The sequence below is a fragment of the Hemibagrus wyckioides genome, linkage group LG11 (genome assembly GCF_019097595.1).
Source record: "Hemibagrus wyckioides isolate EC202008001 linkage group LG11, SWU_Hwy_1.0, whole genome shotgun sequence".
Taxonomy (NCBI): Eukaryota; Metazoa; Chordata; class Actinopteri; order Siluriformes; family Bagridae; genus Hemibagrus; species Hemibagrus wyckioides.
In genome coordinates this window covers 16,964,379-16,988,554 of record NC_080720.1, presented here as the reverse complement: position 1 = coordinate 16,988,554, position 24,176 = coordinate 16,964,379, and the positions used below count along the sequence as shown (strand labels likewise).

General features: G+C 38.3%; 1 protein-coding gene across 1 annotated transcript in view; it reads left to right on the top strand.

The window, feature by feature from the left end:
* The window catches only part of tafa3a (TAFA chemokine like family member 3a), a 77,925-nt gene extending 55,318 nt beyond the window's left edge, over positions 1-22,607 (top strand). The window contains exons 3-5 of the mRNA XM_058402352.1: positions 14,109-14,258; positions 16,422-16,546; positions 19,793-22,607. Coding sequence (XP_058258335.1) covers positions 14,109-14,258; positions 16,422-16,546; positions 19,793-19,804 — 287 coding nt within the window. The 3' untranslated portion in view covers positions 19,805-22,607. The remainder of the gene's footprint in view (positions 1-14,108; positions 14,259-16,421; positions 16,547-19,792) is intronic.
* Positions 22,608-24,176: the final 1,569 nt, after the last annotated feature.

The window sequence follows — 24,176 nt, the reverse complement described above, 5'->3', positions numbered from 1 at the left end:
ACATCACAATAATGAGCCACATCCACAGGGGCAAACAGTGGCAGCGCAGAAGCCTGAAGTGGGAATATTATGAGGAATTCAACCAAGGCCAACAAAGACTTAGTGACAGCTTAACAATATACACAAATCCTCCATTGATTGGCTACATGAATTTTAGTGAGGACATGTTTTGTGATCACATGCCAGGAGCCTTTGCAAAGAGCCATCGGGGACAATGTGAAGAGGCAGCAGCAATTAATCTTGCCTTCCTGAGCCAAAGGGCAGCTCTAAATAAAATCACACAGCATTTCAGGAGCTGTGACAAAGATAGCAACAAGTTAAAGGGACCCCATCTTTCTCCCGGCACTGCTATATGTGTGGTGTTGGCAGTAAAGTCGGTGATTGATTATGGTGAGGACGCCCAATCACTCAGCCCTCAGTGGGCAGAAGGAGCTGCTTTCCAAGCTGCCAGAGCTCCAGCGCTCCTGGCTAACACTGATCTAATCACATATTTAGTCCCAGTGGTGTTTTGAGGTCACGCCAAGGTGTACCAGTAAACAGACCTCTTTAGCCCCACTGCCTATGATATCTTGGGACCTGCTGCCATTTGGGCACTTCATACTCTCCCTGTAACCTTAAAAGATCACATACTAACTTACTACCACTGTAGCAGTGCCAGAACTTGTTATCCAGTCATGACAGGAAAAAGGAGATATGGAGAGATGTGGAATGTAGAAACAGTAGAAGAGAACTTTTGGGCATGGAGGTAAAAAGAAAGTGTCACGCACATATTTATATATACATTTCCTGGCCACTTAAGAGGAACACCTACACACCTGGTCCTGTATGCATGTACATATCAAGTGCTTTAGGTAATGTTCACGTCAAAAAGTGAGATCTCAGTGGCTTTGACTGTGGTGTACAGTAGTTGCCCACAACATTACTTGGTATGCAGAACTCTGTTTACACAGAATGGTGCAAAAAACAAAAAACATCCAGTGAGCATCAATTCTAAGGGGGATGAGAGAGATGAGAGGAGAATGGTTAAAGCTGACAGGAAGGCTATAATAACTCAAATACACACTCCACGGTGAACAGAAAAGCATCTAAGAATGCACACTACTTCAAGCCTCACAGAAACTGACCAGATGAGGATCTTTCTTAAGCCTTGGATAAGCTATCATTTCAGGGAGCAGTGGAAGAAGAAGAAGAAGAAGAAGAAGAAGAAGAAGAAGAAGAAAAATGGGGGAACCATTAACAGTCCATAAGTTGATAAGAGATAAACTGGTTGAGGAGTCATTCCCAAGCCTAGAAAGACAGGTTTGTCATTGACTATGACTGAACAGGCACAAGATGGATCTCCTAATGCAAACTGAAAACTTGGTGTGCTTTTTTTTTTCCTTTATAGACCATATTAATTTTTGCTAGTCAGGCCTTGATAAAAAACCTTCTGGTCTCTGATATATTTGTCTTCTTACTTTGGTGCACCAAAGAGCACAGTATCCAACAGAAGCAGGCAGCAAAATAAAAGGAGTATTTCATTTTGCTAAATAACAACATCCAGAACCCTGTCAAGAATCCTTCTGGGACTAATTAATTATGTTTATTTGGAACATAAGCTATAATAATTTTAGTATTTCTCGCAGATAACAACAGACTTGATATGATCTATATGCTGCCTATTTTTTGCTTGAATGATTAAAATTCCAGGTTATTACATTTACATTTATTGCATTTGACAGATGCCCATATTCAGAACGATTGGCTTGGTGGTCCTGGGAGCGCACAACCTTCCAATCAGTAGTCCAACATCTTAACAGTTGAGCTACCACTTCCCCTTCTACCACCTATAATATAGTAATCAAGCATTTTCTGAGGGTGGGCCACTGGCTTGTATGGTGAAATAAAACAGGCATGAAAAACACTGTAGACAAGCATCTGAAAAAACCTGACAGCTGCTGTCTTTACTGGAGACACAAAGCTACAGCAGATGCCCTTCTTTAATTTTGTACATAAAGATATTTGTACCACTGGTACTAGGGACAGACAATGACATAATTTGGCATTGGACTAAACTTAACTGCCAATGTAGCAAGTATTTCTAACACATTATTGTATTACTGTTATGATGTATTCCCAACTCTAAGCCCAGTAATTTCTCAGTTCAATGCATGTCATATGAATTCGTTCATGGTCACATTATTGCTGGTCTAGCACCCATGCCTTCAGGGATATACAGCATGCCTGGTTTGTGTTTTCTGTGTTCATTAGAAGGAATGCACAGTTGGAGAAAGAGTGAGCAAAAAAGGGGTTAGGAAGGGGACAGAAAAAGATATTTTATCGAAACCTCAGCATTTTGAATCAGCATTTGCCATATCTGTGCTCACAGTAGATGACCAGAGCATCTGCATGGCATTTGCCTCAATCAGAGCTGATTTTGGGTGAAGTGATATATACCATTGAGAAAATGTCCATTGTTAAAAGCGGTATACAAATATATATATATATATATTACATAGCTATGCTGCCTGTTGAATGCTATAAGCTGATTCAAACTTAAAAGCACAAAAGGCTGTATGTTGTTTATTGTATGAATTCCTCACTACTCAGTTGTTCATTTTCCACATAATAATCAAAATAACTGCAAACGGGAGAGGTACTTTAAATATAGATGGCAGTAACAGCTGCAGTGCTGTAATTATCAGTCCTTTATTTCGAGTATCAGCCTTCCTCTTTCTCTGTTTTTAATCACATTGCTATCTCTACGGGCAGCTCTTGTCTGGCTAACTCATCTGGCTTGTGTGCGGTCTAATCATTCATCTGACCTACAGCTATTTCTCATTACTAACCTCTCATTATCACCCATTGAGACGTGTGGCTGGATGGCCTGTGACTCAAAGCAGTGTTGTATTTCCTGTTTTGGATGTGAATTAATAGGGAACATAATGATTTTATGGATGGAAACTATATGTAGCAAATGACAGTGACATGGTGTCTACTACTGGGAGGAATGAATCAGTTTGCCTTCAGCAGGCCTTTATAGTGCCTTAATACAACTTTTTACAGGGCTCAAATACACAGTCAGGGGGCACAATGCTTAAGCTAAATCCATTCATTCTCTTGTACTTCTCTTATAATGATAATATTGCACTGAAAGAGCGTTCAGAGGAATGACTTTAGAGAAGATGAAAAAGCTATTGAAGGTGGCATGTAAAAAGCCTATTAATTTGGCTATTGCAAACCTTGTTTAATATTTGAAACCAGCTATAATTGTGCCAAGGCTAGATTAATAGGGGACATTTATTCTCTCCTGGAGAGTACATTACACTGTTTGATTAATAATTCTGGCATATAGTAGATATGATATTTGTAGTGGCTATGATGTAATATAGTATATAATATACAGCCTAAAAATGCCTATTCTTAAAAGCCTGCAATAGGCTCACTGCTGTGTCCTTCTTGTTCTCTTTTTTCTCCCTGTTTTAATGTGATGGTAAGATGCTCCCAGCTAGTCGTTTGAGCTCAGTGAAACAGAATGTTCTTGAAGTCGAGTGAAATAGAACGTTCTAAAATGAGGTCTATCAATCGTCTCTGTAGTCACTTCATTACATTCCCCAGTCTGATTCACTGCCGGAATGAACTGCTCAACATGGTATCCTGAGCACGCCTTAAAAGAAGAGGCAAGCAAGGCTGGACCATCTTGGTCATGAAATTTAACAGTACTGAAACTGCTCATCTGCTGTCTACATTGCCCAAAATAGAGAGTTCTGCTGTCCAATTTGGAGGGAATGTTATTGAAACATACACCTGTCTGGTGGCTCAAAATGACAGATGGCTAAATTGCTGTGGAATAATGTAATGAAAATAATGAAAAATGAAATAGTCTGTGCTTGAAAGCAGTGCAGTGCTAACCTGAAGTGTGCAGTTATAATGACTATTAGAGAGGCTGCAGTATGTTAATGACTCTTGAACTGGGCTTTGTTAATGTAATTTAGACATTTAAAATTCACAGTTTATCAAATAATACTTTACCTTAGTCACAAGGTCTTTCTCTACCTTTCTCAATGATTAGTTCAGCTTTGACAATTACTGTGACATATATACATGACGAATAATGACATTTAATTCATGATAAAAAAATAACCCCTATGCCAGTCAGTTTTTTACTGATCAGGGTCTAAATAGCAAATGTGTGGACCTCACCAACTTTTATAAACTAAGAAATAACCTCAGATGACCATAAAACACCATAACAGAAGAAAACAGGTGGGGGAAAAAATAAGCATTCACTATAATTACATATAATTATTATTTAGTAGAATGTTGACCCACCTTTAGTATGATTCACTTGAAGTAAGCATTTTCTGTAGGGGTCACATGGAGAAATTTTGGCCCACTGTTCTGTACAACATTGCTTTGAGGGCATTTGTTTATGCACAGCTTGCTTAACATCTTACCACAGAATCTCAATAGGGTTGAGGTCTGGCCATTCCAACACCCTGACATTTTTCTTCTTTATCCAGTCAGAAATTGATTTGCTAGGGTTCTTGGTATCATTTTCCTGTTGCATGACCCAATTTCAGCCATGCTTAAGCTGCTTGAGTGATGACCTCACATTTATCTCAAGAATATTCTGATATAAAGTGATCATCATTGTCTCAGTGACTGCAAGTTTCCCAGGTTTTGTGGCTGCAAAACAATCCCAGATCATCACGCCTCCGCCACCATGCTTGACAGTTGGTTTGAGGTGTTCGAGGTGATTATGTTGTGTTTGGTTTTTGCCAGACCCGGTGCTGTGCAAGATGACCAAATAACTCCACCTTGGACTCATCAGTCCAAATATGTTTTTTTTCCCTGGAACTTTTGTGGTTTGTTCAGATGCAATTTTGCAAACCTAAATCATGCTGTTATATCCGTTTGAAGAGAAGGGGCTTTTTCCTAGCCACCCTTCCATGCAAGCCATATTTGTTCTGTCTTTTTCTGATTGTGAACATAAACATTTAATGTGCTTACAGTCACCTGTAGGTCACATGATGTAGCTCTTATATTTGTGAGAATTCCTCATGGCTATAAGAATTATAGTGTTTCCTGTGGTGCTGGTAAATAGCAAGTCATGGCTTGAGGTTCTCCAATATGAATGAGTATGCAAATATGCATGTGCTTTGTGTCCTGCGATGGACTGATGAGCCATTCAGGGTGTATTCCTGCCTCACACTTAATGTTCACAAGATAGGCTCCGGATCTACCATGACCCTGAGCAGGATAAAATGATTACTGAAGATGAATGAAAGAGTGAATGAAAGCTCCAGTGGTGAAGCAACCCAAATGTTACTATTAATAAATAATATATTAAGGCCATGGGTGGCATCAAAAATTCCTTTGCCAGCTTGGCTTAATTTCAGTATTCCTGATGTTGAGCTAGTGCCTTAATCTGTAGTGTTTTTTCTTTGTTACTTTTTGACTCCTCACCTCACCGCCCACTGCACCAATTCTTACAAGATCATCTGACCTGATTACCACACTACCCGCATCCGATTTGAGATGTAACTGGCATGTTAGGAATAAGTTGGCAAGGGAAGCTCATAGGTGTTGTTTTTTTTTACAGACTTAGTATGCCTGGTGACATCTCAGCTGTCAGTCATGCTAGGAAGAGGCTTGGAGGACTGGGTGTGTATATGTGTATATATGTGTGTGTGTGTGTGTGTGTGTATGAGAGATGTAAAACACTACTGACACTTCGAGGGTGGGAACGGCTTGCTATTTAGAGCAAACATGACTGGCATCTCAACTCAGGCAGCGTGCATATGTGTGAGGGGTGGCAGCGTGTGATGGGAGTGCAGAACTCTCCATTCCCCCAGCTTTATTTTGCTCTCTGCCTGATGGTGAACATTTACCTAAACATATGCTCTATTAGCTGAAATAAGTAGTTAGATATCAAGCAAAATACCATTGTGTATATGATTTCAAATACATTTGTACATGTTATATTTAATTTCTAAGTCTGATTTTCAGAAGCATCCTTAAGCATGGCTAGAGCAATGACCTTACGGTTGGACATTAATATTGATCATGTTAATTTAAAGGCAAACTTGATAGCATGGTCACATTGGATGGATAGGTTCTTACCTAATTTAGATCATACTTGACCGACTGATTTAGAGTCAAATGATACTTTTTAGACCCACTAAGAATGCAAAATAGTGCAATAAGGTTCTGTTTCAGGTCTCCAATTTGAAACTAAAATCACAGTCACTGTAATATAACCCCCACCGGTCTTACTTGACAAAGAGCTGCTTGAACATGTAGATTCCAAACACAGTATTGGCTTCAACACCCAATTATATCTAGCTGTTTGGTCTGATTCAGCAGTAAAATGGAAAGACATGAAAGACATAAGGCTTGGATGAATAGAAACATTTTATTCCTGAAGGACTGATGGTGGGTATGGAATACTGTTGCTGAATTTAGATAGATCTTTGTAGCGCTTCATGAATATTCTGTAAAATGAAAAGAATTTATTTTCATAAGGACTTTGGTCTTTGCCCCTGATTCTGGTCTATCATCTGATTTCCATATAATTAACATCTCTAAAGCTGCTAATTATTAGCAGAACTAAAACATATACTAACCCTGTATGAAGCTGATAAACCAGTACACACTTTCATAATTTATAGATGGGATCTATGTAGCATTTTCTTAGATAGCTTGTTATGCCTTTATACTAGGTTCAGCTAGTTCTTGCTGAACTTTTGAAGCAGTTTAGCCAGTCTCAAACACTTCAATCAGCTGAGACAGGCCTACTATTATACTGGAGGATCACTCAAACTCAAGAAACATAAGACACTTTATATTATGTTGAACCAAACTTTTATTATTTGAGAGAACATTGGGAGCACAATGTCTATAGGTTTTTAAATCCAGACTATATACATTTAACATACACATATACATTTAACCAGATTTGATTATTAATAACAATTATCGTTATTGGCATAATTCTTTATAGGTTTTGATACATCACAAATGTTTTTTTTTTTTTTTTCATTTATACTTTGTTTAATCTGCTAGTTATGTTCTCAGTGTGCAATTTAAAAAATATTGCATGTTGGTAGCTGAGGAAATGAAATGTGATGCTATGTTAAATGAGGCTTTTCCAGATCAGATGGTGTTGTTTTAGCTGAAGCCTGGAGTGATTCTCTTCAGCTTCACTTCCTCTCACCAATTGCAAGGCATGATAGCTGGGCAGTGATCAAATACTTGTGTGCTCTCCATTAGTTTCAGGGTGCTGCTTTTTTTTCCTGGAAGTGAAATGTAATAACATTCAGAGCACTGACTGAGATGGGTGTGTGATTCCTCAGGGAAAGGCCATTGATCAGAAGTAGCCTCTGAAGGTGCGATGTGAAAATGAATGGTCCAGAAGTTCACTGGTTCCCTGAGTGGTATGCTATAGTATTTCAGTTCTAGTGTGGTTTGCTTCCTCTTTTTTATCTTCATCTCTGCTAATTTACTTTTAACGCCAAGCCTGCCGTGCCTCAAACTCCAAAAGTGTCAAAGTAACAAGAAGCTGACAGCATGTGTCACGCCTGCCATAGAAATCCTGCCTTCAAACGTGTTGCTCTATCATTTATTCATGCTTGCTTCTTTTGTGTGTCTTCCTGTTGTGTTGATTTTAGGCTTTTTTATAGAGTAGTTTGGAACTCTGCTTGGATGCAGGCTTGATTTGGAAGCGCTGACTGGACTCCACATTAGCTCTCCCTAACCACAGACTGTTAACTAGGTGGAACCTAAACCCTTATATCACACTGGCAAAGGATTCCAGCCCAAGCCTCCATGCCTCAGTGGGATAGAAGACAAAGACACAGCCCAGTAAAGAGTATTTGATGTGACATCTATTCATTTGGGTTTTTTTAGAGCCAGGCTCAATGACTGCATTTCCTTCTCTTCCTCATCCCCTTTGCTCTAATTGTGTAACTGGAGCTGCAAAGAGCCCGGCTGTTTGATCTCCCTACTCCATGTACCACAGATGGCCAACTCCTTCATCGCTTCATAACAATTTCATAAGTGACTTGCTGTAAATTGCCACGCCAATGCCTGTGGTAATTGGGTTGCCACTCTGCTCCTCTCACTCGCACGCTTTGCTAGGAAAAAAAAGAGAGAAAAAAAGAAAAGCGCTTTTTCTTGTTCACTGCCGCCACACTGAGTAATAAGTGTTAGGACAGATGGAGAGAAAGTGAGTTTGATCACTGATTTCCTCAGAGCAAGTGTACTCTCCCTTCCACCAAGGTTGCAATGAGAAGTTTCTTTTAATACGGTCATACATTTATTGTTGTATTCATTGCACATCTCTACTGTCCATGCATTCCATGCATATTTCACTGTGCACAAAAAAAATTAATGATTAATGGTCTTTTGTTGAAATGAATATAACACATTTGCTGCAGGTTACCATATTTGAGCTCATGTCATAGGTTAACATTTGCAACTTAAACTGAAGAAATAGTTCAACAGAACATGCCAGCTGTTTTTGTTATGTCAAAATGTAAGGCATACTGTAATTAGATTTACAAAACATGATCAACAGTGCCAAACAAATGCCACTGCACAGCTGTGCCATTTGCTTGGAAAACATAACATGCCCTGTGCTTGTCTGATATAGTCAGCACAGTGTCTATGAATACTTCATGATGTTACTTTACTTGCTGAAGACAAAATCAATATGAACCATCCTCCTTTATTGAGCCTTGCATATTGATGAGGGGAACACACAGTGCCTGAGTCTTTATTGCAGCCGAGAACATATTTACCTAGTACATATTGGGTCCTGAACAACACGCCACTGGAAGACGAGAGGGAGCAAGAGTGTATTCTTGCTTCACTGAGCTGCTGAGGCTAATGTGATCTGCCAGCTCCAGCTTACCTTGTAAAAAGACTGAAACTTTCTCCACTGGCCTCTACATGTTTGTTCCTGGTATGAACTTGCTGCACTCAACACTGGATCACTGAGTACAGTAGGTATTTTAGCTTCACTCACATCTACAACTACAACTATTTTTCTTTAACAACTGACGTAGATTTTTTTTTTTTTTTATTTATTTAAAATGCACAGGGTCTAATGGTAGCCAAGAACTAACATATTTGTTTTCACTCAAGTCTTTCTATTCAAATCCAGTGCCATAAGGCATATACACCAGTCAGCCATAACATTAAAAACACTCACAGGTGACTTGAATCACATTGATTTTCTTGTTACAGAGGCACTTGTCAAGGGCTGGGATATATCAGGTAGCAAGTGAACAACCAATTCTTATAGTTAATCTGTTGGAAGCAGGAAAAATGGGCATGTGTATGGAGTTGAGCGACTTTGACAATCACCAAATTGTAATGGAAAATAGCAGGTCTTGTGGGGTGTTCACAGTATGCAGTGGTTAGTACCAAGCAAAAAGTGGTTCAAGGAAGAACAACCTGTGAACTGAGAGCAGGGCCATTGATACATGTGGTGAGTGAAGGCTAGCCTGTCTGATCCAGTCTCACAGAAGAGATACTGTAGCACATTGCTGAAAACATTAATGTTAATGCTAGTTAATGCTTTGTAAAAACACAGTGCATCACAGCATGCTTTTTATTGGGCTGCGTAGCTGCAGCGTGGTCGTTGTGAGCATGCTGACTTCTCCACCAAAAACACCTACAATGGGCATGTGAGCATCAGAACTGGACTACAAAGCAATGGAAGAATGTGTCCTGGTCTGATGAGTCACGATTACTTTTGTCATGTGGAAGGCAGTGAGTGTGCATTACTTATCTGGTGATGAGATGGCACTAGGATCCTTTATGGGAAAAAGGAAAGCTGGAGGAGGGGAGGGAGTGTGATGCTCTGGGCAATGTTCTGCTGGGAAACCATGGATTCTGGCTCTCATGTGGATGTAACATGCACCACCTACCTAAACACTGTTGCAGATCAAGTGCACCCTTTTATGGCAAAGGTATTCCGTAAAGGCATTGGAATGTTCTAAGCAATATTACAAAGAGTTTAGGGATTAATATTGCTCAGCTCTCACTTCTTCTCAAATCTTCTCAAATCTTTTTATTAGCTGGACAAACAGGTCAGGACTTCAGGATGTCTTGGTGTCAGATAACACAGTAAACCATCAGAGATCTTGTGGAGACCACACCTTGACAACTCAGATCTGTTTTGGTGGCACAAGCACAAGCATATTAGGCTGGTGGTTTAAATGTTGTGGCCGATCAGTATAAGTCCAACATTAAACCTGCCCATCATGCACTATATTTGCTATTTTTCTTGATTTTAGTTTTAATGAGAAGTTGCAGCATGTTTTTCTGAGCTTGTACATGTTCCTAATATGATGCTGGGCAAACACAACACTCTCCACAGCACTTTTGGCAGCACAATGTCTGTGGTCCTTCTCTTGCTGCACTCAAAGGCAAAAGTGGCTATGTTATGGTAATTTAATATGAGTACGGAGGGTGGATGTGGATCTTTTTCCTTTTTTCACTATTTATACTGTATATGCTCAACCTGTTTATTCATAAGCAACCACTCAAAGCTCCAAAAAGCTGACAGGCCACAAAAGAAACTTGAAAAGAGAAAAAAGCCTGTGTGATCTTCTTTCTTGCATCATATGATGTATTCTCGGTTTTATGTTTAAGTAGCCTTTACCCTTGTAATGTCACATAGCTCAGAGTTAGATTCTTTACCCGTCATATCACATTCATGGGAAACTGTGTGGAGAGAAACGGTTGTTGACTTCCTCTGACAAATGGAAGAAATATTTTAGAATACTGCCGAATATCAGTATGTTTGCAAATGTATATATTGGGTGGTTATAAAAAAATACCCAGACAACTTATAGATGTCTCAGATAGAAAGCGAGGTTATATTGCCACTGTTGTTTACTTAGTAGTTCTGCAGAGTTTGATTTGCTCCATTTTAGTGAGTCATTGAAATTGTTTTGAATAATTTCTTCTATGTACACTCACTGAGCACTTTATTAGGAATACTTATACACCTACTCATTCAAGCAATTATCATCAGCCAATCATTGTTCATGGTCACAATTTACTCATCTTCTAATAGATACTTTCAGTATGATAATTCACCCTGTCACAAAAAAATGGTTTCCAATATATCTGAATCTGATGGAACACTTTTAGGATGTGCTAGAACAGGAGATTCACAGCATGAAAGTACACTTGAAAAATTCTACTGGAATTGCATGATGCAATCATGCCAACATGGACCAGAATATCAAAGGAATGTTTTCAAAATGCCATGCGATGAAGATTTGAAGCTGATTTTGAGAACAAAGGGAGATCCTACTCAGTGTTAGTAATTTGACCAGTGAGTGTATATGAAGTGTAATTTAGCCTGGTTGTAAGTGAGGTGAGGTAACAAAGTACTTTAATTGTCATCATATATAATTGTTGCCGCCAGCAACAAGGACATTTAAACATAACACTAAAGGAATTTAAATTAAGAATTAAGTGTAAATAAACAGACAGTACACTGTAACATATATATATAAGATTATGTATGAAATGTATACTGAGATGTATATTGTACATTGAAATGTATATATTGCAAATAACATAAAACCATTAGAGGCATATATACAATATATACATCTCAGTATACATTTCAGTAACCAAGGCATTAGAATTATGTACAATCTTTTAATGGTATTAAATCTGAAACTGACTCTGACAATTGACTCTGAAATAGTTAACTGTTAATACTGGAATTCTTTATTGAAAAAAAAAAGAAAATCTATCTATTTTAAGGTCTCAGTCAATGTCGTAACAGATAGACGTTATGGTCCCACACCATCTGTCCAAACACAAGGCTTAATGAGAATGCTACTCTATTACCAGCAGATTCTGATATTGCGTTTTATGTCTTGTGCTGTTTGTTTGTTTTAAACCAGCTAATTAAAGCCAGTTTTCTATGTTGGATCTACTTTTTCTAGCTTTACAGACAAACCATTTCCTGCTACAGTCAGTGCCAGATTAGAGATTATGCTGAAAAAAACTATAATGCAGGGTTTGTTATATATTGCACTTTTCTGAGATGTAAAATATCAAACTGTATTTATTTATCAGAACATTACTGGAAGTCATATATATAAATGTAAAAATCATTTGCTTTTTATTTGGATTGTGTTAATACTACTTGAAAGATGGATTGCAATATTTGTGAAAATGGAATTATAAATAACTTTCAATTACTGTTTAGTCAAAACCCATCAGAAAATAACAGAAAACAGAAAAGCATCATGAAACTACTAATAGCTGCTACCACAATCCTTTCAGTAACCAATGGTGCTAACTCTCACTCAATGAGCATCTGAATAAGCAGTTACGAAATCTTCTGAGTATTTGTGGAAGATCATAATGAACTTTCTGGAAACTAGCAGACAGACATTCACAGGGATTCCTGATCCATAACACCTCACAGGGGTTGTATGGAGTTAAAGTCTTTTTCTATGTCTGATCAGGTGCAATGGCATATTCAGTGCTTGATATATGATGTATCCTTATTGGTAATGTAAACCGTAATAAAAAAAACTGTGGAAATCAATGAGATCTGCTATCATGCTCACAATAGTAACCAATATATTTGAGCCAGTTTTTTTGATAATGATATGATTTTTGGTAATGATAAATCACTTATCAATCAAGGATCAGTGGATGTGAATGACGAAGGGTCTGTGAAGCACTGACTTTCTGGAGGTCTGGAACCCAATGCCAGTCTATATTAATGTTAGCTCCTGGCCCTTTGCTTCTCCAGCGCCTGATCCATGCTCCCTGACTTGCTAGTTGATGACCGGCCTAAGTGCTATAAGTGAAATCTATTGATCGTGGGTGCTGCATGGCATAGAAATTTTACACAAATGTCAGAGACAAGACACAACACCCACTTAGAAAGGTCATGAAGCACTGGGATGGTGTCATCAAGCATAGATTCTCATTGCTGTTGTGAGAGAAATGTTCATGCTGGGTTTGTGTGCTGCTCTTTCTACTCTTCTCCTAACATGTAGGGTCAGAGGCTAGGATTCGCTGTTTTCCTCTTTTTTAGTAAAAGCTAAAACCTTGTCAGAACCAACACACCTGCATAGAGGTGCATAACCCATTATTTCAGTGAAATATCTCCTGAGGTAACTCAATCCTACTCTTTGATCAGGTATGAAACCATTTTATTATTTATAACAGCGCTGATAATTTGGTAATCTTGTATACAGACCATTGTTATTTGAGGGTTCATCGATCCATCCAAAAAAAGGGAAAATGCCCTCCTGTTCCTCCAACATTCATCACCTAAAAACAAACTTAGACTATTCATTCTGTGACTTTAGAAAGTAGCAAACTTTCTAAATTAAGTTTCACCCTATGTGTGCCTTTGGGCTGGGAGATAATCACACAAAAAATAACGCAGACCTTCAGCCATACATGCCCACACCAACAAATCTGTTTTCTTTCTCCAGCAAGTGATTGGCCCTCTGCATGATAGACCCTTTTGTGTGTGTCCGCATGGCTTCTTATTGATTGGAGACAAAATGTTTTTAATGTTGTTGATGAGATTTTCAGATTGGCCCGCTAATGGGAAGATGGAGGCCCTTTTTTCAATCAATTTTCAGCTCAAGTTGTAAATTGAAAATCTTTACCAATGTAATTAAGGCTGATTTGAAAAGAACACTAAAACTTTGAGTTTTTCTTTACTAACCGATTTGGCCCACAAAATGTGAATGAGTAAAGTGTGAGCGTTTTATGTTTGTGTACATGCTCCAATTTCCATATATATATATATATATTGTTTATGGTAAATATTAATCATACATCCTAATACACCTTATTCATAACTCTAACCAAATGCACCTAAAAGTCTTCCAGTAAAGCAGTATTTCACTGGTAACATAAAAACACTGCCATATCCTACCATTTGTTTGCTTTTTTGTTAATTAAAATGATCCCTTTGCCATGGCAATATTACTTTTTCTTTCCACCTAGAACCAGAGGTGAAGGCAAACATAAAATTGCAGACTTTAATGCCTGCAGGAGTCAAGGTTGAAACAGCTGTCCGGTTTTAATGGCTTTGTGTCCTTGTTTTGTTTCTGCAGTACATGTCAAGGCAGGAACCTGTGAGGTCATAGCAGCGCACCGTTGTTGTAACAAGAACAAAATCGAAGAGCGTTCTCAAACTGTCAAGTGCTCCTGCTTTCCCGGACAAGTCGCCGGCACCACCAGAGCTGCCCCCTCCTGCGTGGATGGTAAGATTTGTTTTTCTCTTCTTGCATAGGCTTTGATTTCATGTGAGATATTTCTCTTTTCTGAAGACCCGGCATGAATATTGATAGTCTCTAACCTGTTCTTTTTTTTACTCCTGCCAAAAATACAGGAGTGAAAATTCTTCTTTTATATTTCACTACATAACTACCAGCATATTAGAGCAAATATTTCCATGTAAATAGAGTGTAATATGTGTGAAGTGTTATTTTGCCTCATAGACAGAGGCAAATACATTACATGCAAATTGCCGCCTGTAAACACTTCGGTGGAGTCAGTGGTTCCAATTGAATTGTCTGTGTTTAAAGTCATGTAATCGATAAAACGTGCCCCAAACTGTTTCTGCCCATCAAACTAGAGCCCCACATCTCTATCGCCATCTCATCTTTCGCACCTGTCACTCCAGAGTCGAGAGCCATTTCACCATGACACCATCATCCTCCTGCACGCTGGAGCGCGGCAGAGCCTGCTTGTCTAATAACATGTCGACAGGCTCTCTCTCTGGACGGGTCAATCGATCCTGATCTTCTTTTCTGCTCTGTAATATACCGGCAGATTCTGGTTGCCCTCTGTGCCCCTGTCTCCTCCAGAGCTGTGAGACACATTTACTAAGATACCAAAGTACAACAGAGTAACCAAATAAACACTAGCAGATTTTGGTAGGATATACCATATGTAATTGATTCTATAGCAGATCAGGGATGTTTATCATGCTGAATTTGATTATTTTCTATAACAGCCCCAATGTCTTTTTAATTTATCTTAAACTATAGCAATATTGTATAAATTAAAGCCCAATAGAGTGTCATGCTTTTTTATCAGTTTATATTTATGTTTAAAATTTTCGAACAATTCACTGTTACCATGTAAATTATAACAGCTATAAAAAGTGACCAGTCTGTCATTTTTTCTCTCTCTTTAAGCTAAAAAAACATTTAGCTTGTTACAAAGTAGTGACACATGAAGCTCCTTCTGTAGAGGTTAAATAAACATCCCATTACACTAAGCATCACCATATTATCCATTATATGTTTTTCTATGATAAATCTACATTTTTAGTCCACTTATTGCATGCCTTGGATTATGTGGAGCATGTCATTTAAGTCACTGCAAATATGTTGTTACTGTAGAAACCTCAGCATATTAGAATAAACCTGTGATTAGAACCTGAACATCTTGTCTTGCTACAACTGTTGTATAAATATATACTCACCAGTCACTTTAATAAGAACACTTGTACATCTGCTCATTTATGCAGTTATACAGTCAGCTAATCATGTGGCAGCAGCACAATGCATAAAATCATACAGATACACAACAGGAGCTTCAGTTAATGTTCAAATCAAACCTCAGAATGGGATGAAAATATAATATCTGTGACTTTAAATGTGGTGTGGTTGTTGGTGCCAGACAGACTGTTTTAATATTTTAGATACTTAACAAGTCACCGGATCTGAATCCAATAGAGCACCTTGGGGATGTGGTAGAACAGGAGATTCACAGCATGAAAGTGCTCCTGAAAAAATTTGCAGAAATTGCGTGATGCAAACATGTCAACATGGACCAGGATCTCAAACGAATGTTTCCTACATCTTCTGGAATGCGTGCCATGAAGAATTGAGCCTGTTTTGAAAGCAAAGTGAGGCCCTACTCAGATTTAGCAAAGTGCTCATTGTGTGTGTGTTAGAGAGATCTGTTCACTCATCTGTTTCCAGACCCTTGAACTATTGTCTAATATTTCTGCACTCCTTCTTTGGTGTTTTGGCCTTAGCCTTTACTGCTGTTATCATTTCTCACCATGGTTCACTTCATTTTGACACATCTTGACATTCCAACCTTTGCCTTGTTCCCTGAGACCAGCAGCAAACCAGTAATGGATTCCATCATCAGCACGTGTTGAACCACTCACAGCCTGATTTCCTCTAATGCAGAGAGAAATGGAGAGGAAGAGTGAAAAAGAGAGATAGAAAAAGAACAAAAAATAGGGTTTTTTGTTGGAAAAAATTTAATAGAGCTTCATCCGTATAAATTTTTGGATATGGGGTGATTGTTGTTTTACTCTTTCTTTCTAAATGTGCTTTTTTTAAATGAGTGAGTAAGCGAGAGAATTATTCTCTTTTTTTCTCTTTCTGTATCTGTTTTCATAGCATCTATAGTAGCACAGAAGTGGTGGTGCCAGATGCAGCCCTGTATGGAGGGTGAGGAATGTAAGGTGTTGCCAGATCTTAAAGGTTGGAGTTGCAGCACCGGGAACAAAGTCAAGACGACCAGGGTGAGAAAAAACCTCTGATGAAACTTTCCTTTATGTCTCCTAACACCAACAGTGTGTTTGATAATCAGTCATTGTGCTATACCTTGGGCAAACCTTGGGTATGTAGCATCACTTTAAAGTATTAATAACACCAGCTATTATGATTTGGATGGATGAATGGTTTGGTTAAGGTTAAATAATCCATAAGCCATCATTTATGAAGGAATAGAAAAATGGGAAATGATCACAAGTATTGTGGTATATGTGAAAAGTGAAAATGGAACCTATTATTTGGCAGATATTTCTGAATAACTAGTATGGGTCAGCACATAAAAGTACTGAGCTGGAAATTACCGTCACGCTACTATGTAATTTATGTGCTGCTTATATTCAACTGGAGAATGAAACCATGCTAAGCTTATAGGATATTCTCAGAAGCTGTTTTGCAATTTTCCTGAATAACAGTCTTTTGTAACATGCCTCACTTTCTTTGGATTCTTTTACCCCATTGTCATCTAAAGAGGATAAAGCATCTATTTCAGGATCTGAGGATTAGCTTCAAACAACTGTTTATAACCCTTTGCCGTTAATACAGACCCCCAGTGTGAATATGTCACATTGATATTTGACCCAGATGAAATTAAAGTAAACTTTTATATAATACTGCAGCAAAAAATCAACACAAGCTTTCTGGATAAATGGTTCTGCAATCAGTTTTTCTGTACACTGTGTGTGAGCCTGTGTGTGTAATTTGTGAGTTTTCAGGTACATGCCTGTGAATGTCAGTATGCGCATCTTAACACTGACACACTGGGCTCGTAGCCATCCGTTAGCCTGAGGTGTTTGACTAACCAAACACCTTCTTCAGCCAGTTCCTAAATTATTCATAGGACAGAGGGGGCTTGCGTGAGGCAGCCCTTTTTCACTTTAGCTGCCTTAAATAATGCATGCTAGAACACTCACAGTCACGTCAGTGGCAGGCATGCCTGTGAGGTGCTGCCTGCTCCTCTCAAAACCTGGCTGCTTTTGATTTTTGGAGCTCTCCAGGCCACCGCCCTCGCACATGTCTCGAATACAGCGAGAGTATGGAATCCCAGATGTGTCACCATGGTGACAGGATTGGAGCGCCCGATTGGTCGGTTTTTGTCTCCATCGCCAGGGCCTTGGTAATGAGTGTAAACCATCGGTTGACCTTGTTCTGTTATGGTTTTGTTTTACATCCATCATAAAGCATTGTAGTACTGCAAGGCCACCGATAAACAGATTCCATGTCAGACGATTCATACTGCAAGAGAGCTATGAATTTTACTAGAGAGAGTATTGACTAAAGGTAATTGTCATTGTTATTGTCAGTGATTTAACTAACATAAAGTGTTATGAAACCAATCTGTAAATCATTTGCCACATGCTGTAAAGCACCTGACATTATTTCAGTGCAATAGCATTTGGTTTACAGAACAACGATGGCAATAATACAGTCTATATATATATATATATATATATATATATATATATATATATATATATATATATATTAGTTTGCATAATTAGTCCAGCGGGAATTTCAGGCACGACCAAAGTGTGTGCAATCTGGCATCAGCACAATGTAGCAAGTACATGTGTGAACTATGATGCACTAGGGAGTGCACAAGAAGGAAGTGACCTAAACACCTCTCAGTTCGTCAGCGCACCCTCCAGCTCCCTGCTGTCTCTGATCTGAAGGTGTAGATTACACTGGGATTCCCTGCACAGCCAAGTGGCACAGCCTCGTCCTCTGATACAGAGACATAACCTAACCTCAGCTAGCTGCGCACTCCACCCTGCCAGTGTGTATGTGTGTGTGAGTGTGTGTGTGTCACTGAGCAGGAGCAAGACCAGACTGGCATGCTAAAGGCTCTCGGGCCCAGCAGAGCTCTCACCTCCCATCCCAGCATGCTCCAGAACGGTATTTTGGGCCGTGGCTGCTGAGCTGGAAGAGCTGCTGAAGTTAATGAGCCTGATAGGTGCTGTCGCAGCGAGGGGTGTGAGCATGAGTTAACCACAGTGCTAACACCTCATTTGTAGGAAAGAAGCTTTAACAGGAGCAGTTATAGCTTAGATAATGAGGAGAAATCAGGCGAGAAGGACATGAAGCCTATAACAGATGTCCCTTTTGCAGACTGATCTCAGGCTCATCAAATTGCTTGAATTCCATTGAACAGGAGTAATCAGGTTAGATTACAAATTTAGATATAAATTAAGTCTTGGCAGTTTTAAACACATATTCTTATCCAAGTTTTAACATTTTTGTAACTTTATGTAAAAGTTGATTCATGAATTTTTTGGATTTTCAACCAAATACCTAATTTACTGCGCTATTTTATTATGGTAAAATATACAGTTTATAAATTGTTTCTAAAATATATATTTTTTAAATAATAATGTACATTTGTGCAATACATGCACCTTGCTTTTAAAATGACAAAACTGTCTCCAGCCTTTTCTTGTATTTTGAATGACATAAAACTAATGTGAGTTTAAAAAAAAGATTTATCTTAATGAGCATTGCTTCATAAGCATTACTGACACAAACCTGTAGATCTAGACACTTAAACTCAGCACTTAGGCAAGTGAGAGGACACACAGTGTTCCTCAGTCCAGCATTACCTCAAAAGGCTTTTAGACAAGGCTTTTAGACAAGAGTGTTAGGAAAACTGCCTAATACAACAGCAAGTCACCAAACATGTCAGCTAAGCTAGCTTGTGGTAAGTACATGAGCTTAGAGAATTGACTAGTTAACTAACTAACTAATTTGTAAGCTCACATCTGAAGAACAGAAAAATAATACATTTCTGTTGTATCATCTCAAAATAATTTGAAAGTGAAGGGGAAGGTCTCAACAAACTAAAGCTTCCAGGATGAATTGCATTTTCATCCTTATTTTACAGTAAATAATCTTGATGCTACATATTTTCACCACAATGCACAGCTCCTCTGCTTTTTTATTTGATACTACAAAATAATTAAAAATATTTCAGGTATTTTAAAAATACCTGCATACTAGGATGTTTATTTAACATAATTAGCATCTATATTGGTATATCATAACTTTAATATTTTTCACTGTTTCACATTTCCATGTTAGATTAAACTATTTCCATGGAATATCAGGTTTGGCAATTTGATATAAAATATTGGTCCCAAATCAAACATTTTGCTTTAAAGTCAAACATTTGTATGCATTAATGGCTGCTTTAATACATATATTAACATAAGTCTTCTTTTTAGGTCACACGGTAGTCTGGGTTAAGGATATCTGGAACCATTACCTTAGATCATATGGAAATGCAGGATCCAGGACTTGAAGACTGCTTGAGGACAGTGAAAATGATGTATTTGGATTTCAGTGGAATACCGATATCCTTAGAAATGGAAACTCTCCAACAGAACTTCTTTGCTTTCTCCGGGGCAGCCTTCCAAACTTCCATCCATGTTTTATAACTAAAGGACAAGAACTTCCATCATGTAAAATTTCGTGTTCACCAAGACGTTGACATACTGACAATACAGCAAGGCGTTAATCCAGAGATGTCGTGACACTCTGCAGAACTACCAATGACATTTTCCTTTCTTTCTTTCCTTCTTTTTTCTTTTTCTTTCTTTTTTTTTTGAAATGACATCAGGCTTAAAAATTTCATTAACTATTTGAAGTGTATGTGTTCCAGAGCCGATTGTGTTCCCTTCTCCATCCCTTAATGTTTAACGTTTCTTTCTTCTTTTATAGGAAGATTTTTGATCTTTGTGAGGTGTTTACTTTTAAAGACAAACCCAGAGCACTTGTGTTTTAAAATGAACTTGTGCCATCGAAAGAAGTACATTAAGTATTAAAAATATAAGAAGTCTAATCTATGACGGTTGGAGTTTGGCAAGTGGTCCACTGAAAATGAATAGAACTTTGCAATCACAGATTTGCTGTTTGTTTAAAAGAAAAAAAAAACAGTGACTGCTATTGAGTAAAAAGTGTAAGTATTATCTTAAATAAAAGTATCTCTATGGGAAACCTCCACACACTATTTGAAAGAATTTAAAAGGTGACACACTAAACACTGACACAGCATTTCCTAGAACAGTGGAAGTAACTATTTTTAAACGTATTGCAATGCCATGCTACATTAAGATGCATAGCCACTTTCATAAACTCTTGCGCTGATGCTACTGTTTTTCATATAAAGTAATAAATGTCATTTAACTGTCAAGATTATCACAAAATTATGTTAATATCCAAAGCAAGACTGGCACACATTCTTTTCTGAGATATGCTCTATGAAGACACTACTTTGTCAGTCTATGATTCGCAAAGTGCTTATGCAGCTATCACAGAGCACTTCAGACTAAATTGTGGAAGACAGAGGTAAGGCTATTAGCATAATACCATTAGACAGTACTTCTGCCTGGCTAATTTACCATTAGAATTACCGGCAGTGGAATGAGGAGAAGCACTCGGAGGTAAGTCAACATGTCATTTGCTGAGAGGAGCAAGTGACAGAAGTGATACCCCTCAACATGCTATAAACATCATTTTCAGCTACTAATGTGCTAATATGTTACCCTAAATCACAGCCTATGCGCAAGCTTAGCATTAAAAGGATGTGCCATTAGCAGGGAGTATATGCAATTTATCTAATTGTTTGCTTGTGTGTGGATGTGTGTGTTAGTGTGTAGGAGCGGCAGATGACTCACATTACATTTGTATTCACAGCAGAGTTCTAAGGGTTGCAAGGGTCTTGACTTTCCTTATAGCTCTCTCACATCTCTCCTTCATTTGCTCTTGATGCTTTTCACCACAGATTATTAGCCAAAAAAAGTGAATTTCTTATGGCTGTAAATCCTGAATGCATAGTAAAGACATCAATAAGATAACTAAGGCCAGTAAAACTCCAACTGTGGAGAGTATACAAGCAGTCTCAGGGAGGCTACAGTGACGGGAGAGACGCGACAGTGCTTTAGGGACAGGGATTAACCATTCCTTTCCACATTGGGTGTCTTTGAGTCGTAATCTATCTGAGACAAGGGTGGACACAGCAGACCTTAACATCACTGAACACTTGGGTATGCGTGAAAGCTTGAGCATTATCATTCCAGGAATCCTTATCTGCATGCAGCGAGTTCTCAGGTGTCCGGTGAGGAAGCTGTGAAGAGGATTGGGTCTGCAGGTCTCCAGGCTAGGACTGGAGATGAAGAGAGCACATGCAGGTTGGGGATCTGTTTGTTATGGCTCAGTGTTGCTTTCCACCTGCCAGCATGGCCAAACAGCTTTCCCCCCAAATATGAATGGCAATGTGGACATTTCAAACATACAATACAAATGGAGCAATGCTCTCTCTCTCTCTCTCTCTCTCTCTCTCTTTCTCTCTCCCTCTCTCGCTCTCTGTGAGTGTGTCTGTGTGTGTGAGAGGTGAAAATGTCAGGTTTAATGTTATTCATGAGGCTTATAAAGTGAGACCAGTTAGATTTCAGATGATTTTAAACAGGATTTACTTGCTATCTTACTTTGTCTAGACACAACCAAGTCCTTCATTACAATTATATTTGTGTCTGTGCATCACTTTTTTTTCTGACAGAATGTTCTATCATAAGTGCAGTTATGGGATTTGAGAATAAGTGTGTTTCACCACAATATGCTTTTCCTGACCCTTGTTCGTCCTTCATGAGATGAGAGGGATATGTTTTAAAGTGGAGAGAACTAAAGGGAGATTAGTATATTCTATGTTTATAAAGTAGCATCTTACCATCTCTGTCATTTCTGAGACCTGCAAAATAGATTGTGTTCATTCACACTGTGCCACGTAATTATGGGGTTTAGGGAACTACTGAATATAATTTGTGCTTATAGGCTGTATCCTCATCAGATTCACTACATGTAATCTTTCTTTCCATTTTGATACGAAGATGAGATTTTCACATTCACATTGTTTGTCTAAGAAAATAAAACATCAGGAAAGATATCAAATATGATCAGTTATTAGTAAAAATAAAGGTCAATTGTCATCTGCCACTTCTATTATCCTAGCCCTGTATCATTATGGCTAACATTCACATACAATCCGACATTTTGTTCCTTTTGCATTGAAGATGAAATCAGACATTAGAATAAATGTTACATGTTTTATAATCTTTGGATGTCCTGATTCAAATGCACAAGCTACCATTTTATAAGCCAATTACATATTGAGGTGTTGATCTGAATCATGTGGTAACTAATACGATATAATTCATTCAATGCAATGTATTTTTATGTTTCTAATTAACCCATCTATTCTGAATGGAATCTAAAGCATTTCCATTCACGTCACCTAAATCCTATTATCCTCATATTTCCATAAGGTTTATCATTTTCATGGAGAAATGATGTCTAGCTGCCTTCTTTGGATGAAAATATTAGAAAATGAAGATAAATAGTTATGCCAATATCCTTGTTAGCATCACAAACACAAACACTTGGAGATTGGATGCAAATAAAGGTTGTTTATTCGGTGCACCACAAAAATAAGGAACAGAAAGCAAAACTGAAAAATTGTGAACCATCCGATGCACATTGTGCAGAAAGCAGTGGCAAAAACAGGCACAGGTCATTGAGGGTATAAACTGGCTCCAAACAGGCTAGGCAAAATCAAGGTCAAGAGCAGAAAATATACTTAATCCTAGTACACAGGAGCATAAAGTCAGGCTTGGTAATAGTCTACTTCACAAATAATAAACTGAAACAAAGGTGCTTTAAAACAGTGCTGACAGAGAATACGAATGATACTCAGGTGAAGATTATATAAGTACAGCAACTGGGAGCGTAGGAGTGCTTGGAGTGTGAGTCCATGCCGGCCATGTTTGTAGTTCTCTGTAAAACAGATTCTGTGACATTTTGCGATGTGATTAGTGATATTATTAGTCAGTCTTTTAATAAAGCACAGGAGGAATGCTCAATAGCTATTGCTCATGTAAAGTGAAATTTCCAAAATGAAATGTGTAGAAGAGCTCGCTGTCAGTCAAGTAGGTTCTTTCCACTGTCTAGCTTCTAGAAGCTTCCGACAGACAGGTGCTGTTAACAGGTCATTAGTCAGAGCCTTTTATATTGTGTTATGTCAATTTTACTCCTGTAATTGAAACAGTTCTCTCACCATAGGGTAGACCTGATAATGAATACAATTAATTAGTAGAAATTAAGGACACATGCTCCCAAGATCAGGCTCTGGGGAAGCAGTAGGTGGGGGTGGGGAAGAGGGTTTGGGGGGAGGAGTGAAGAATTGTGGTTACTGTTAGAATTGTACACTGCAGTGTTGTTTGTTTGAAAGTCATTAAATTACATTAAATGACTAATTTCTTATTCGCGTGTGTGATTCACCAGAGACCGTTGGAAGTTTTTAATAAAAGAAAAGGGCCTGAATAACAAAACATAGTAATGCACCCAGTGAAAGAGAGAGAGAGAGAGAGAGAGGGAGAGAGAGAGAGAGCACTTTGTATAAAGCAATTCAAAGTGCATTAATAAAACAATACAGAAACATTCAGAAATCATTGGAGATAAAGTCTATTTGCATAATTCATTAAGATTAATCAGACAGCAGGACATTCAGCGTCTCCTCTGAGGAGAGGGCAAACACAAATAGTTCATTCCCATGAA